We start from the raw sequence: 13251 nt of genomic DNA, 5'->3' as shown, positions 1-13251 counted from the left end.
TAGAAACTGTTAACTAAGAAGTGTTAATTAACTCCTCACTTGAGTGTTCACAGTAGCCAAATCCGGGGTGACAGTCTGCTATCCCTGCCTTTATTTTGTGTTTGTGTTTTTCACTTTGGGTCAGACTCCTGCCAGCTCTGTAAGTCAGCGTGTTTATCACTGGAGGGGTGTCTGTTTAACCTATTTTCTCGCTCTTCAAGGCCAAGGACACAGGTACGGTCCTCATTCTCTCCCACAGTATATATTTAATACAACAATGTATTTTACTTTTACATGAAACATGGAAATCTATTCCAGGGTCATATTGAACAGAACAAAAATTCTATGCTGCCTCCTTCGTGGTTCTGAAGTTTATTTGAAATCAAAGTATTTGCTGTAAAAATGTCAAGTGTGCCACAGTCTTGGGTTCCAGAAGCAGCTAACACCTACCAGGACTCTTACTCAAGTGCTTGCACTACAACACTACAGCTTGGAGCAGAAGCAATCATCCCTTCAATGAACAGCGAAGACTTCTTTGGGCCAGTTGCAGAACCAAAGCGATGATCAAACAGACCACATCATGCCAGGACTGCTTATCACACCCCATCTTGTCCCGTGCCCCAGAACTTCCTCTATTTAATCCTAAAGCTCATGTCAGTGCCCCAAGGTGAATTGGGGGTCACTGAACCCCGTTATCTCTTCCCTCCCGCGTGTCCACATTGGTTAGACACCTCTCTCTCTCTCTCTCTCTCTCTCTCTCTCTCTCTCTCTCTCTCTCTCTCTTTCTGCTTTTTACTGCATTGCTCATCTCTTTTGCTGGTGTGCTGGGTTGGGTGGCCTTCTGGTTAAAGTGGAATTCAGAATCTATGGGTTTGAGGTTTCTAGCTCCAGGGCTGGTTGACACGTGGAATTTTCAAAGCTAGGATGAAAGACTGACCATGACTAACTTAGTCATAACTGAAATCTGCTTGATTCTCATGAAGAAAGCTATAAGACCACTCTGAGGGGTTACAGGGGACAGATGAAAGAAGTCAAACACCCAAATGGCCCTGGATCATGTTCAACACTCGGCAAATTAGCCATTGTCATCCAGGGCAAGTCCCTCCTAGAAGGAAGAGATGGGAAGGAGTGGGGCTACTCTGCACAGATGCAGGGGAAAACAGGCTCCTTTAAGGCTCCTTCGAGTCATGTTCCAAAAATAAGTTTTATTGAGAAAGAGTAAAAAATATTTAGGGGTTGGTAGCTGTGTGGTAGAGCTTTCTTAAACATGTGAGGCTCTGGATCCGATTCCTAATACTGGAAACAACAATTTAGAGCTGTGAGTTTAGTGTGTCACTGAGGCTGGCAAAGAAAGGTGTCTCAAATGATGGAGGGCCTTAAGGACTGTGCTGGTGTGTTAGCTGGGGCCAAGACTCTAGTCAGTGATGACTGTTAGATTATTGGATAACTGCCTCGTGATCTAAACCACAGCAGAACATCATGATCATGTGTTTGATGGGTCAGCTCAAAGTGAAGATAACCTGTAAGCCAACTTCCCCGGAAGTGACAGGGGCTCACCAGTAAGAGGATGTTGTCTTGGAGAACAAAGAGAAGCTGACTTTTGGGTGGCTGGGGACCATGGTGGCTGGGGACCATGGTGGTTGGGGACCATGGTGGCTGGGGACCATGGTGGCTGGCCATTCAGGTCCTCTCGGTTCTAAGATGTGCTGGTTTCTGGGCATGGGTGGCTGCAAGGAGTTCTTATTGCTGTTGCTGGCTGTCCACGTGACTAGGTAGTATCCTGGGACTCATGCAAGTCCAGAAGAATGTGGAAGGACTGCCCATGTGGGTCAGGAACCCAACTTTATGTGGGTAGATAACCTCCCAAAGACAAGTAGGCAGGAGGTCGTTAGGGCTAAATGATATGTGTTTGGAATCGCAGTGTGAGCTGGGTACCTAGACGGGGTGCCCAGGGGCAATGAGGCTACATGAACAGCTGGAGATAGATGGTGCTGGCTGCAGTGGGGGAAAGGGAGAAGACAGGACACTGAGGGTTAATGTTGAAACTATCAGAAAAAAACAAAAAACCAAAAAAAAAAATCCCTTAAAAACCTAGTGTGGGAATGCCTGAAGGATTCCATTAGATACAAGCCAATTCCATTTGAATTCTTTTTGTCTCAAAACAAGGGTAGCCTTGGAACCCTTGGGAGTGAAGGGCTGAGCCTGCAAGTGAGAACCAGGAGACTGATTTGGGGCGGGTGGGGGAGGGGAGTAGATAAGGGAGGCACAGGTGGCACCAATGTTTCTAATAAGAAAGTAACAACTTCTCCCAGTCTCTGTCTTTTGTCTCTGCATAAAGCCTCCTTGTTTAACTGCTTTCTTCTCTTCTGCTGTGTGCTGACACTTGGATGACCACGTATGAGCGCACCTGTCACAATGCCTGGCCCACTATAGTCGCTCTTGTAATTATTGCTGTGGGTATTAAAATCCCTGACGCTAGCCTTGCAGCTGTGAGGCTGGTGTAGATACGGCCCCTCCTAAGACTGCCTGTGGCTGGCACAGTGCCCAAGACCCTCGCGGAACAAGAAGAAACTTCTGATTTCATACTGTCACTCAAACAGCAAACCAGCAGTCTGGGGTTCAGCAAGCATTGGTCAACAGGAAGTGGCTTCTGTGGAAAGACTGGCTATCTCCAGCCAGCAGGTCTACCTGTACTTCCTGTTCTAAACTGAGATTCCGCTCTAGGCTGCACTCCACCATCTCTGTGGTCACTGGGAGCTTCTGGGGCAGCTCTGTGCAGCGCTTGATTAGTACAGGGTTGCAGCCGTTCAGGAACTGGTAGCCGAACATGAGGTCCTCCTGCCAGTGGTTCTTGACTCGCTCTGTGGGGAGAATAGGAAGGCACACCCCCTAGGTAGGTCAGCCAGGCAGGCCCCCATGTCTCTGCCTGAGGACATATCTTTGTAGGGACTCCTTTTCAGGGCTCCCAGGCTCCTCTCTTTTGCCATTCCCACTGTGTGCCTGCTTATTGATAGGTCACTATGCACTTAGTCTTCCTGGTCCAAGCACCCACTCTTCTCAAGATCCCTGGTCCTTCAGTGAGGTCAGCATCTTCATCCAACTGTTCTTCCCTCCTTAAAGAACAATGACTCTCATGGCTCTCCATCCATTACTGTGGAGTGTCAGGGCTCTAACCAAACAATTCCTGTTCCAAAGGAACCCAATGTTGCTTTAAATTTTTAAATTTAATTTTTTTATGAGTGTGTGTGTGTGTGTGTGTGTGTGTGTGTGTATGCATGTGTACATTTGAGTGCAGGCATCTACAAAGATCAGAGACTTTAGAGGCCCTTGTACCTGGAGTTACTGTGGTTGTGAGCCACCCAGTGTGGATGCTGGGAACTACATTTGAGTCCTTTGCTAGGGCAGAATTAGCTCTTAACTGTTCAGCCAATTGCTCCAGCCTCCAATGCTACTTTAATGTAAATGCTTAAAAGAAATAGGCCAGTCTTGCCTTGGCTGTGTGTAGAAGAGACACAGATGATGTATTTGTGAAAAGAAAAAGTTCTGATAGCCTTGAGACTTCTGGTGAGATGTTGTCTAGGGTGCTGGAGTTGGAAGTCAGTCTATCTTGGGCAGAAAAGTAAATTTCTCCACCCCCACAACCCCAAGAGCCCTCTTACCAGAAATAGTGTTGCTTATCTTGACGAAGATTTTCTCAAAATCAGCAAAGTCGTTCCAGGAAGACTGAAACATGTGCATGAAGCGATTGATGAACAGGTTCTCCATCCTGCAGAGCAAGGGTCAGGTCACCTCACCTGCCCACTGTGCCTCTGCAGAGTGATTTCACTCTATACCCAGGCGCCTCCCGATCATATCTGGGGCATCCCCAGAGAGCAGGTGCTGTTCTTGTGGGACCAGGACAGAAGTCAGCCTGTGTCTGATGCTCTTCCCACTGTACCTTAGCTGTGTAAGAGACCAGGCCAGAGCTCTCCAGAAGTGTTTTGAATGCCACCTCTGTGTGTGTCCAGTACTCCTTTGTAGATCACAAACCAGCAATGGGGCAAGGCTGCACCTCCTAAGCTCCCCAAATAAGCACCACCAAATATTACCACCCCCAAACTTATGCAGGGCATTTCCCTCTCAAACCACACTCCACTCCCTGGTCCCCACAGGTTAGTGGCCATATTGTAATGCAAAATGCATTTAGTCTGACTCCGTAGGTCCCCACAGCCTTTAAATCTCACCACTGTTTAAAAGTCTGCAGTCTCTTCTGAGACTCAAGGCAATTTCTTAATTGTAACCCTTGTAAGACCAAAAAGAAAACTGCATTCTTCCAACACAGAGCGGCACAGAATATGCACTACCATTCTTCAGGGAGCAAAGTAGGCAGAGTGAGAAAATACTGGATCAAAGACTGAAACCCAGCAGAGCAAACGCCAGTGTAGCTCCATGACCGCTGTCAAAGGGTCTAGATGGCTCTGCCCGTTCAGGTTTGCTGCCGGCAAATCTATGTGTGCAGGTCTCCTTGGCAGATGTCTCTCAGCTCCGGCATTGCCAGCGTCTTTGGATTTCCATTGCAACCCAGGTCGCACTTGTGCAGCTTGATGCAACAATCTCTCAGAGCCTCTTGCTTTCTCACGGTCTTCATCTAGGGACACTCATGCCACACAATGCCTTGCTTTAGTGGCTTTCACAAACCATGGAGGAAGAAGCCACAACCCCTTCATTCTTACACCCTTCACGCCTCTGAAGCCAGCACCACACCTGCTAAGTTCAGCTGCCAGCTTAGGATGAGCCCTGGCCCCCTGAGTCACGCCAGCACCAGTCCTTTCACTCAGTTGCTCTCTAGAGCAGAAATCTCTGCAGGCTTCATGCACGAGCTGGAGACTTGTCTTGGTGGGGTCTTTCCCTTTAGGCACCATCCCTTGTTCCAATGCACAGCAGGCCTCTCCTTAGCTGTGCTCAGCTCCTTAAGGGGTGCAACCTCTCCTCTAACACATGCTGTGGCTGTTCAACTTGCTACGGTTTTTCTCTCTCCAAATTGTACACATTCCTTCCTACTCAGCTATCTCCTTTTCTCTGTAGACCTGCCTAAGCGTTACTAATAATAAACAATCATAGCCTTGACATTATGCAGTCTTGAAATTTCCAAAGACGTTATTCAATTTCTTTCTAATTTAGCCTTAGGACACTGGCAGAAAACAGCCAGAATATCACAGGAATGGCCTCTAGCCTAGTTGCAGTGAAAGTCCTTGCTTCCCTCTGCAACCTTTTGAGCCAGGTCTCTATAGTCTGCGTTTCTCTCGCCATTGCTGTCTCTCAGGCTCCTATGAGGACAGCCTGTTAAGTTCTGTTTACAGCATTCAGCTGCTTTCCTAGTCCCAAGCTCCAAACTCTTCGACAGTCCAAAACAAAACAGAACGAAAAGACCCACCGCCAACTGAACAAAACCCAACGACAACAATAACAACAACGAAAACATGGCCAGGCTCTTCACAGCGACAGCCCGTTCTCTGCTACCATCCTAGTTAATTTTCTGCCCGGCCGATAAAACGTCATAACCATGGCGAGTTACAGAGGGAGAGTTTATTCTGATTCATGTTCCATAGGGTTAGACTCCATAATTGAAGCACAATTAATAAAACTCAGGGTCAGAAACTGGGATTCAACCTGAAGATCAACAAAGCAAAACAGCCAGTCACTGACTTTTACCTCCGCCTCAGTCTGAAATGGCGATCCTGCCTCGCAGAATCTCAGAATGAGACTGTTGAGAACTGTTTCCTCCTGTATTATAATCCTCTCTAGGGCTCCGATTAAAGGCATGCACTGCCCAGTTTCTATGGCAACTAGTGTGGCTACTGGGATTAAAGATGTGTGTCATTATGGCTACTGAGATTAAAGGTGCGCGTTACCATAATCTGGTCTGTAAGGCTGACCAGTGGGGCTGTTTTACTCTCAGATCTTCAGGCAGTCTTTATTTCTTAAAATACAATTGAAATGCCACTACATATAATGGTGGGAACAACATGGCAGCAGGCACCAGGAGCAGGAAGCTGAGAGATTATCTCGTCAAATGCAAGCACAAGGCAAGAGAGTGAAAGGGAAGAGGAGTGAGACTTTGAGCTCTCAAAGCCCACTGCCAGTGACATACCCAGCAAGGCCACACCTCCTAGATAAACTTTTCAAATATCACCACCAACTGGGTACCAAGAGTTCAAATATCCAAGCCTACAGGTCATTTCTCACTCAGACCACCGCAGTTTCTGCCTTAATGTGTATAGGCAAAGGTATTTGACCCTAACTGGAATCTCAGTTCCCTTACCCAGAAATGATCAATAACAGCCGCCAAGTTCTAAAAGGATGGCTATAATCAAAAAACACCCAGACTGGGGAGACTGACTTGTGGCCCTCAGCCCTGGCTGCCTGCTGGGTGTGCAGATAGTCAGGTCCCACTCTCAGAGACCTGCCCGTGGGTGTGTTAGGTGCTGGGAGGTGCTAAAAGTCCTCCGGGGAGTACAAGGCTCAGTTGGGTTTTGTGAATTTAGGGTTTTCTAGGTGTATATGATTATAAAATTTCTCTAAGAGTCAAAGTATGGTATAAAAGGTGTCCTTGCTAACCTTGGTGCGGGGCTGAAGATCTATGTTTTTGACACTTTCCATGATTGTGCCAGCATCCTGCAGTGACTCTAGTGCAAACGTGTAACCCAGGGTTCAATATCTCCGTGTGTATTAGCAAAGGGCCTCAGGCAAGGTCTCGAGCCACCTTCTATCTCAGGTTCCTCAAATGCAAAGAGGGGACACTATGTGCTGTGGTGGTTTAAATGGCCCCCATAGGCTCATATATTTGATTGCTTAGGAAGTGAAATTGTTTGAAAGGATTACAAGGATTAGGAGGTGTTTCCTTGTTGGAGCAACTGTGTGTTTGTTGGTGGAAATGTGTCACTGTGGAGTGGGGGGGACTTTGAGGTTTCAAGATTCCACACCAGGATCTGGTTTCCCTCTCTCTGCCTGTGGATCAGGACGCAAAGTTCCCAGCTACTTCTCCAGCACCACGTGTGCTACCATGCCCCGCCCCCCCCCATGGTGATAATGGACCAACCTCTGAAAAGCCCCCATGAGTTTGCCTGGGTCATGGTGTCTCCTAAGACAAGTGCCTACCTCATGAGGTCACTAAGACAAATGATCAGGAATCTTTGTCATGGGACCAACATGGCCATTCTAGTCACTGTCACTACAGAATCTGCCTCCTGGTAACAGTCTGGGTGCCATCCTTAGGTGGACTGGCCACAGAAGGAGTGAACTGGGAGTGGCAATGGAGGATTGTAAGTACAGTCCCTGCTGGGCCTGAGCACACAGTGCTGCCACTGTTGGGAGACGGCTGGGTCCAGGCTGTTGAGATACAGGGTCTTGGCGTGTGTCCGCTCCTCCAAGCACATCCTCTGCATTAGACAGGTTTCCACTGTCTTCCTTCCTGGTCCCAAACTCCCTGCCACCAGATGGGCCACCCACACCCTGCACTTCCTAAAACTTACGCTTTTGAGTAGTTCAGAACGAAGTCCACTCCCTTTTCACTGTCAAACTGGATGTCCCGTGGTAAATCCTTGTGGCACTTGGCATCGATACTCAATGGAAAGCCCGGGTTCCACTCCATCCATCTAGCACGAGAGAGGTGCAAAATAAAAACTGTTAAAGGAAGGGTGGTCCTTTGGGTGGTCCCCTGAGCTGAAGGCTGCCATGTTGATAGAAAAAGTTCTAGATGGCTGTTAATTTTTTTTACTGTAAGCTCAACGCACTGTAAGATGAGGTAATAGAACCCCTTCCAAGGTCTTGTGGCAACCACTTCGGCTGTGGCCTGATCCCAACTACGGAGATCTGAGACTGGCTTATACCAAAGAGTGGAGGAATACGCAGATGGCCGCCAGTGCGTAGAGAAGAGTGAAGAAGGAAACTCCAGATACCCCAGTTAACACAGGTGACTTTGAACAGCCATAGGCCCTAGGAGGGGTTGGCCTGGGTGGTCACAGGAAAAGGGCTTGAAGGCTCTCGTGCCACACTCAAGCAGAGTGTCAAGTGTCCTGCCAGCTTGGTCAGTGCACATCCTGATTCTGTGTGTGGTGGTTAGGGGAGGGGATAGTTTTCAGGCCCTCATGGTAGAATCATAGGGCAATAGAGGAAGTGAGAAAGAACACCAGGTACAGACCACTGACGGAATGCTCCCTGCAACATCTGTCCTGCAGCAGGTTTAGAGATGGTTGCAATCAAAGCAGCTCCCTCTAAGGAGAAGCCAGACACTGGCTACAGTGAAGGTATTTAACTCTGCCTTCATAGCCACCACGAGCCTTTCTACAGTCGCTGAAAACAAAACTAAAGAAAACGAAATCCCCGATCAATCATTTGAGTTGCTTTGCTTAGAAGCTGAAGGGCCCATTCTGAGGTCAGAGTTTTCATGTATATCCCAACCATTCTCCTTTTAATGCTACTGTTAGGGAGGCAGATTTTAAATATCCAGACACCGTCAGTCCTTTAGCAGGACCTTGTGTGTCCGCTGTTACACACACTCCTCCATTCGCTGGTTCCACCAGTTCATGACCCCTCTTAGAAGTGAAAATTCCGGGGAAGAAACTTCACGTGCAAAAGGGAACGGAGGGACGAAAATTGATAAGTTTGGAAGATAGCAGGTCTGAGGATGAAGTCAGAAATCTGGACTCTCCTCAATGGCCGGAAGTTTTAGGGGTGTCTGAGGAGTGTTCCTCCCCTAGTTTAAGGTTTGTCAGTTTGAACAAAGAGCAGAGGCTCACTGACAGGTCCTCAATTTAGGGGTAATTGTCCTGAAATAGCCTTGAATTCCTTGCTGGGCTACCAGCAGGGGGCCATACTGCCCTACTGGTAGGAGGAAAACCTCCCCAGGTCAAGAGTGTGGGGAAGATTGGCAGCTGGCTGATTTTTCTTTGTGTCTCCACTGCCGCCTATCAGGAACCTAACTTCTAGACCTTCCTCGACAGACTTTACGAAAGCCTTCTATTTTTATTGTTACTACAAGCACATTAATAAACATAAAAATAAGGATAGCTGTACAAATGCTTTTTGCTTATTTGGAAGAATGAGTAGAGGCGTCTTCAATACTGCATGATCACCCTTCAGCCATCTGGCATCAGACACATTGCTCTTCACGCTTGGTAGTTCCAGGGGTTTAGTGAATGCCAAGGGATCCGGTTGAGCTGAAGTTTTCAGTGATCCAATAAAGAGACAAGCACCAGTGATAGCGTTCACTGTGTTTGTTTTGAGACAGAGCTTCTTTATTAGTATTATTTATTTATTTTATTTTACATACCAACCACAGTTTCCCCTCCCTCCTCTCTCCCGTTTCCTCCCCCCACCTCCCAGCTACCCCCATCCCCAATCCACTCCTCCTCTGTTCTCAAAGGGACAGGCCTTCCATGGGAGCCAACAAAGCACAGCATATCAAGCTGAGGCAGGGCCAACCTCCTCCCTCTGAGACAGGGCTTCTATATGTAGTCCTGGCTATCCCAGAACTCACTTTGTAGACCAGGCTGGAACTCCAAGATCTGCCTGCCTTTGCCTCCAGAGTGCTGGGATGAAAGGTGTCTGCCGCCACCGTCTGGCAGCATTCACATTTTACTATTTAAATTGATATTTATTATTAACTTGTGTGTAGATGTGTAGATGATACGCGTGCGTGCAGGTGAGTGTAGGTGTCTGCAAACCATTGGGTGCTGGTTCAAAAATAGATAGGCAGGGCCATTCGTGGTAGCACACATCTTTAATCCAAACTCTCAGGAGGCAGAGGCAGGCGGATCTCTGTGAGCTTGAGGTCAGCCTAGTCCACAAAGCTAGTTCCTGGCCAGTGAAATTGTGTCTCCAAAACAAAAATAAACAAACAAAAATAGTAACAAAACATCATTGAGATTGAGAGGAAAATGGGTCCTGTAGTAACACTGACCACCACAGTGGTAGCCTGATTGCAACTGAAGGAAGAGTTGAGAACAAAGCCAGCTTTTTACTTCTGTGTTTCCCCAAGGGGATAGGTGCTGTAAAATACTTTGAACCCTAATCCAGGAAGATGCTGATAAGAAGTGGGCCACAATTCAAAGTGTCAAGGGCCCTTGGCAGCAGTGGAAGGCTGGACCTGTTTGCAGCACAAAGAGAGAAAGAGCCTTTGTCAGCATGTGGTGGCCAACTGTGGTATGGGCAGGGGTTGCAGCAGGTGCTGTTGGAGCTTTCTGGGGGCCACTTTGTTTCTTAAAGCTTCCTGATGGAACCGGACCTGGAGGGCTGCTTTGGGAAGTTAGTTCGCTCCCACAGTGGCTGAGGGACTGAAGTCAGACACCCATGTCCTTTCCAATGAATGAGACATACAGACAAACCAACCCACAGACATAAATAGGTGGGGGAGGGGGCACAGAAAACCCCACACTCCGTGGAGAAAGGCCACAAGGAACAACTAGACCGAAATAAGGAAGAGGCAGAAAAGACATCTGATTTGAAGGGAGACGCTTAAGGAGACGTAGACGGTGCAATTCAATGTAAAAAGACATTTCGGTTCATAAAACATGATAAAGGAAGAATTCAACAAGGAAACAGAAAAAGATTATATTCAGTGTGTGATCTCATCTGTCTCTTAAAGGACAAAGTTTGTTCTTTCTACAATAAGTTATTTGAACATCATCTTTGTGCCAGGAAGCACTCTTTACTTTTTGTAAACAATGTAACACAAATGTTTAACAGAACTCCAAGGAAATGCAAAAGAGCCATGGATGGAAAAACTAGAGACTTGAAAGTCAGATAAAGGAAATTTAATAAACTTCCCGTTTCTCACATGTAGAATGGTAGATATTGCAAGGTGTTTATGGATTATTTCGGATTAGGCCATCTTATTTTTATTACATTAAAATTATTTTAAAATTTTTTATATAACATATTTTATCATATCTTTCCCTTTCCCCAACTCCTCCTAAATTTTCCCTACCTCCCCACTTACCCAAAATTCATGCTTTAACACACATGCACACACACACACACACACTTTCTCTCTCTCAAAAAAACCCATAAAAACTTTAAAACAAAACCAAAAAGAGACACCATATTGTAGAATGCACACACACACACACAAAACCAAACCAAAGCAATACCTGCAGCCCATCTTTGCTAACCAACTATTCCTGAGCATGAGGCCTGCCCAGCAGTGCAGTTGATACACCCAGTACCACTCCATTGGAGAAAACTGATTTCCATCTCTGAGCAGCTATTAATTTCAAATACCATCTTGGTTAGGGGTGGGACTTTGTGCCCACTTCCCCTTTTCTATGCTGGGATTTTATCCAGCCTGAGTTTGCACAGGTCTTATGTGTGCTGCCACAGTCTCTGAGTTCATGAGCATCAACCCTTTGTGTCTGGAAGACACTGTCTCTTTGGAGTCCTCTACCACCTTTGGCTCTTTCTGTTTCTTCCATGTAGATGTCTGAGGTTTGAGGAAAGGGGTTTGATAAAGATATCCCATTTAGGACTGAGTATTCCAGAGTCTCACATTCTCTAGTTGTGAGTATGTTTGTTTCTGTATTAATTCTCATCTACTCCAAGAAAAAACTTCTCTGTTGGGGTTGAGAAATGCATTAATATATGTGTATAGTGTTATGGATTAAGTAAAAATATTGTGGATCCCCAAGTGGCTGCAGCAGCAGAAACACTGCAGGGGCCACAAAGGAGAGACAAACAGATGGGCATGCCATGAGACCATGCCGCAGGTCTCCGAAGGTAGCTGGTCCTGGGCAGGGAGCCACATGGCAGGTAAGAAACAGAGACATGGATAGGCACGCCATGTGGAGTGAGGTTGGATATTTATTTAGTGGGTTATGGAAGGGAAGGGGAAAAAGGGTAAAGAGAGAAGGGGGATGAACAGAGAGAAACAGAGAGAGAGAAACAGAGAGAGAGAGAGAGAGAGATGGGGAGGAGAGAAGTGGGGAGAATAGAGAGAGGCAGAAGTTGCCTCTTCGGAGGGAGAGATGGAAAAGGAAGGAACTCAGGCTGGAAGCTGAAGATCAGCTTGCCTCGGTGGGGTGGACTGGACCAGGAGGGAATGGACAAGAGGGAGTGGGAGTGGGACAGGATAGATCATTACATATAGCAGCAGGCTCTTTTAGCAGAATAATAGTGGTAGGCTTTTCCCTAGGGCCCATGACTTATCTATTCTCAAGTTTGTGGCTTCATTAACAGTGTCCAGATGTGGGTTCCATATAATGGAATAGGCCTTAGATACAATTTTAAAAAAAATGGTTGGTTATACTATAACATTTATGCCATTATTGCACCACTGTATCTTGCAAAGCAGGTCACAGCTGTGGCTCTCACGGTTTGCAGCTGGGTAAGACTGATGATTACATCTTTCCTCTGGTAGCATGTGTTGTAACTTTTAATATTATGAATGCTAGTCAGTAGGATTGAAGCTTCAGTAGGGCATCAGCTCAATTTTTCCATGTATGATGACATAAGTAAGTGGTGTTTTCAGCAACAGGAACTTACTGTCAGATTCTGGAGGGTAATCAACAGCATTGGCAATAGCCTGTATTATTTGTGGGGGGCATATCTGTAGGTCCCCTTTGGCCAATGACTCAACAAGGTGTAACCCATTCCTGAGACTGGGAGTTTACTTAGTAGCAAATGCTATCTAGTTGTGGCACTGTCTCCCCCATTCTATGATAACTCCATTTAAATCTCTTTAGGAAGCTTTGAGAGTTGTAAGCTTCCATGTGACTATTCAAAAGGCCTTTAGTACTAGTTTATCCTCCTCATAGTCCCTCCTTTACTATGCATTCCCATCTTCTTCCCTATTTAAACCTATTTTAGTTTCCCCTTTATTTATCCATAACACCATGTTCTACTTCCCCTTCCTTGGGAGAGCCCTTCCTCCCACTGATCCCATATGAGCTATCTAACATCTGTTTCTATTTTGAATGAAACATTCATATCTAAGACTTAAAACCTAATAGCCATATATAAGAGAAAACATACAATATTTGAAATCACACCACATGGAGGGCTAATATTCTCCCCAAGAGCCAAAGAGTAATTAGCAAAAACTCCAGTACCAGGAAGAAATGCCTTTTGAGTTGTGACTGGGGAATCAAAGAGAGTTCCCAAAGCAATATGGGTTGTTGCTGTTGTTTGGTTCCTCCCAGAAATTAAAAGTAAATCCTAATTGTTGAGGACACCATGCACTTTAGACATAGGTCTAGGAGGATTTCAGCTGGAAAGGAGCCAAAAGCATGCCTCTGAGGA

At 46.3% G+C, this 13251-nt stretch overlaps 1 protein-coding gene across 1 annotated transcript in view; it reads right to left on the bottom strand.

The window, feature by feature from the left end:
* The window catches only part of Alox5 (arachidonate 5-lipoxygenase), a 46818-nt gene that overhangs the window by 9360 nt on the left and 24207 nt on the right, over positions 1 to 13251 (bottom strand). The window contains exons 4-6 of the mRNA XM_075983047.1: positions 7491 to 7613; positions 3639 to 3745; positions 2668 to 2840 (exon numbers count right to left, since the gene is read on the bottom strand). Coding sequence (XP_075839162.1) covers positions 2668 to 2840; positions 3639 to 3745; positions 7491 to 7613 — 403 coding nt within the window. The remainder of the gene's footprint in view (positions 1 to 2667; positions 2841 to 3638; positions 3746 to 7490; positions 7614 to 13251) is intronic.

This window comes from Microtus pennsylvanicus, chromosome 8 (genome assembly GCF_037038515.1).
Source record: "Microtus pennsylvanicus isolate mMicPen1 chromosome 8, mMicPen1.hap1, whole genome shotgun sequence".
Lineage (NCBI taxonomy): Eukaryota > Metazoa > Chordata > Mammalia > Rodentia > Cricetidae > Microtus > Microtus pennsylvanicus.
Note: the sequence above shows the minus strand (reverse complement) of the source record. Positions and strands in the feature narration are given on the sequence as shown.